At 33.1% G+C, this 4,672-nt stretch overlaps 1 protein-coding gene across 1 annotated transcript in view; it reads left to right on the top strand.

Annotated features, from left to right (window-relative positions):
- Positions 1-4,152, top strand: part of LOC106880106 (small conductance calcium-activated potassium channel protein 1) — a 514,884-nt gene extending 510,732 nt beyond the window's left edge. Inside the window, exon 13 of the mRNA XM_052972057.1 lies at positions 3,976-4,152. Within this exon, the coding sequence (XP_052828017.1) occupies positions 3,976-4,152 (177 nt within the window). The remainder of the gene's footprint in view (positions 1-3,975) is intronic.
- The last annotated feature ends 520 nt before the right edge of the window (positions 4,153-4,672 follow it).

Raw genomic sequence — 4,672 nt, 5'->3', positions numbered from 1 at the left:
TATATATATATATATATATATATATATATATATTCATACATACATACATACATACATACATGAATACATACATAATACATACATACATGCATACATACATGCATACATACATACATACATACATGCATACATACATATATACATACATACATACATATTCATGTCTTTTCTCGATACTGTTTTGACAAGAAAGAACAATTGAAAAATATCAGCTGAAGTCATCTTCACCATTTTTCGTTCCCTGTGTGTTATTTGACCTCCAAATGTTATTCTGCAATAAATCAAACTTTCCTTTTCTCCTTTACTCCAAGACACTCAATATGAAACCATTAACATAAGCAAGAATTTTTATCTTAATTATCATAAAATTAGGTTTGTTTTCCTTGTTAGGCAATTTTTATTTTGTGATTGATGAAGACAATTATCTAATTATTCATATTGATAGCTATGGTCTTTGATATAATGTTACCTGTTGGGTGTCAGGGTGCATAGTTCAAAGGTCAAGGAATCTCTTCAGGTCAAGGAATCTCTTCAGGCCAAGGAATCTCTTCAGGTTAAGTTGCTACTTCTCTGTATTGTTGCGGAGGATGTCATAGGTCCAGTACCAAGGACTTGTGATTAAAGTGTTGCAGGAAAGGATCACAAGGTAGCTTCTTTGAGCTGGGCTAATGAGTAGGAGTCCTAAGGACAAACCAAGAATGAGGTGGTTGGATAATATCCATCATCACAGTAGACCACACTTGGAAATTCAGCTAGAAAGCCAAATGACAGTCGATTCTGATAGCACTCTATGGCAGCAGTGGTTGAGGACTGTACACCCATGGATCTCCCAGGAACTGCAAGCATCAAAAGCTGATGGATGTTAATAGCTATCAATCAATGGTTTGTAAGTTTTATAGCTTTATATATAAGAACTGGTAGGCCCTCGGCCTCTTTCTAGTTCCATGTAATGGAAGCAGGGTAGTGAGGCTAGTTGATTCCATCAACCCCAGGGAAAATGTTTCGCTGGACTCATCGTCCAGTGAAACATTTGTCAATTTAGCAGTGTTTCTCCTGCCTATTTGTTAATAATGGTTTGATTCTAGAAGAAATGGCTGTGCTCCAAATCATTGCAGGTCCTCCATGACCAGTGAAATGGATATGGTTAACATTCCTCTTGAACAACTACAAGAGAGAGCTTTTCTAAACTATGATCCGCATAGCTTTTCTTAACATGTTCCAGAAGACTTAAATATGAATATGCCACATGCTGTTGTAGTCTGCCTTTGGCAAATACTTTTCCCTTTCAAGCGATATGCATTGATAACACAATCAATATCAATGATACCTTGGGATTTTCAGACATTAGTGTTTTAGCATCACTGTGTCTCATGCACATTATTGTTTTCATTCTCATTGATTTTAAATTTTTGAGAACATATTCTTTGTGGTGAGGCGATTTGGCATCTTCTTCTAGCATATAAGGAATCCACCTTGGTGGCTATTCTTCTTATTTATATATGTAACATATTTCATAGTCTTCGGACATTTTTATAAGTATCTTAGGCCACTGGTTTAAATTAATATTTAATAATATTAATTTCTACCCTCATTACTTAATTTTTACACACACACACATATATATATATATATACACACATATATAAATATACACATATATAAATATACATATACATATAGAGATATACACATACATATATATACACACATATATATATATATACATACACATATATATATATATATACATACACATATATATATACCTATACATATATATATACATACACATATATATATACCTATACATATATATATATATATATATATATACATATATATATATATATATCAATAGATAGATATATTTATACTTGTGTGTGTGTGCATGCTTATATATGACTGCCTTCTTTTAGTTTCTGTCAAGCATACCCACTCATAACATCTTAGTTAATCTGGGAAGACATTTGCCCACAGTATCAAGCAGTGGGACTGAAACCAGAACTACATGTTTGTGTTTGAGAATTGAACCTCTTAACCACACAGAACATGGAGAACATTTTTAGAAAGAACGATTAAAACAAACCATTTTCTTTCCATTCCACAGAGAGACCCATTCTTCAGCATCTGATTTACCCAGGAATTTATATCTATTTCATGTTTGTAGTTTATTCTACAATTCTAAGTATTTATTTCATCAAGATTTTCTGTATGACTTCATCTGTGCATTGTTTATCTGCAATACAATTCCTAGCATTTTTTATTATATTTTATTTTATTTTAGCTAAAATCTCAGATAATAATTTGGCACAAATATTGGAATATTTTGGGGGAAATTTTTTTCTCATTAGATTTCAAAGTTTTTAGGAGTTTTTTTTTTAAAGTAAGTCTTCTCAGACTATAGTTTCTTGCAAATTCAGTTGGTGGAGACTTTTATTTCCATATTCACTACGTACTTACATACATACACGCATACATACATTCATACATACATACATAGATACACGCATACATACATACATACATACATACATACATACATACATACGTACATACAGACATACATACAGACAGACAGACATCATACAAACACACAAACATACATACATATATACATACATACATATACACATACATACATACACACACAACACACATACATACACACACATACATATATACACACATACATACAGACAGACACCATACATACAGACAAACAGACCGACAGACACCCTATACGTGCAGACAGACACCATGCATGCAGACAGACTGGCAGGCAGACAGATATCATACATACAAACATTTTCCACATATACATACAAGCATACATTTATACATACACATATTCATATACATACATACATACATACATAAATAAATGCAAACATATATTCACATATACATACATCTTTTACCTTTTATGTGTTTCAGTCATTAGACTACGGCCATACTGGAGCACCACCTTGAAGAACTTTTAGTCGAATAAATCGACCCCACGACTTATTTTTTCAAAACCTAGTACTCATTCTATTGGGGGTTTTTTTCCAAACCTTAAGTTATGGGAATGTAAACAAACCAACACCAGCTGTCAAGAAGTGGGGCAGGACAAACTCAGACACACACACACGTACATATATTTGATGGGTTTCTTTCAGTTTCCATCTACCAAATCCATTCACAAAACACTTGCTCAAGATGCCATACAGTGGGACTGAACGCAGAACCATGTGGTTGGGAAGCAAACTTCTTGCCATACAGCCATATACATACATACAGATAGACAGACAGACAGACAGACAGACATCATTATTATCATTATCATCAACATCACCATTATCATCAAACAAGCATGGTTGTGTGGTTAAGAAGTTTGCTTTCCAGCCATGTGATTTCAAGTTCAGTCCCACTGTGTAGCACCTTTGGTCAGTGTCTCCTTCTATAGCTCCAGGTCAACTAATACCTTGAGAAGTTGATAGATGCAAACTGTGCAGAAACCTGACATGTAAGTGTGCGCATATGTGTGGTATCTGTATGTTGACAACTGGTGTTGGTTTGTTTATGACCCCTGGTTAGTTCTGACAGAATAAGAACCAGACTTCAAAGATAAGTATTGGAGTTGTTTTAACTCAACTTTCATGAAAGTGTCACAGCGTAGCAGTTCATTGAATGGAACAAGAAAAAGAATAAAAGAACAAAACAATTAAAATAAAGAATAAAAGAATTCTTTGCAATACAGAGTGTCTTCTCAAAATTTCTCAAATGGTTTTATTAACCTTGAATATGGAAAGTGAATATATCAGCTCAAACTTTTATTATTGTGAACCATGGAAAGCAGTTTTACTCCATAACTTTGAAAAAAAGCTTCTCTTTATACTGCAAGAAGCAGAGACCCCCAGTGACACATTTGAGAAGGGACAATTTTTCAGATTTTCTTAATTTGTTTGATATATTTCACTAAATATTTCTTTATAGGGTAAGAATCAAATACTTTTAGGGGTAGATATGAAAACCATACCTACAGGAGATACTAAAGAAAGTATTGCAAAAGCAGAAAATATCAATTCTGTGTTTTGGTGGATAATTAACTTTGTTACAGGAATGACCATGAAATTTGATTATGCAGCCAAAGTGTTAACTACAGATGACTGATTAATTTATTTGCTCATTAATAGGGAAACTCGAGTATGGGATTAACTAATAACTCTTTTGCTTCTATTCATTTTAGTGCTAGTATCAGCATGCCTTTAGAATTATTCTTTTTGTGGCTTGGGTTCAACTGTCCTTTTTAGCATGTAAGAAGTCCTGTCAAGGGTTTTCTCTCTGTATATAAATCTTTATACACTCTTATATATATATATATATACAGAGAGAGACAGATAGGGAGAGATAGTAGGAGGGAGAAAGAGAACGAATGAGAAAACGAATGAAAGATATATAAACATGTGTGTATAATTTCATTTATGAAAGCAGCACAATATGATAATGAGAACAGATATACTGTGAACTAAATTCATTAATATATACAATGCTGTCTCTTAAGATTCTAAAGTTATATTTCTCCTCTTCCTTTGCCCATAATTATTCTCCCTCTTCATAAACACATTACATGCAATCAACTTCACAAGTATTTGTTTCCAACACTTCAGTAAGATAACCAATATTGCTATAT

Source organism: Octopus bimaculoides, chromosome 12 (genome assembly GCF_001194135.2).
Source record: "Octopus bimaculoides isolate UCB-OBI-ISO-001 chromosome 12, ASM119413v2, whole genome shotgun sequence".
In the NCBI taxonomy this organism is placed as follows: Eukaryota; Metazoa; Mollusca; class Cephalopoda; order Octopoda; family Octopodidae; genus Octopus; species Octopus bimaculoides.
This window is presented reverse-complemented; position numbering and strand designations above follow the sequence as displayed.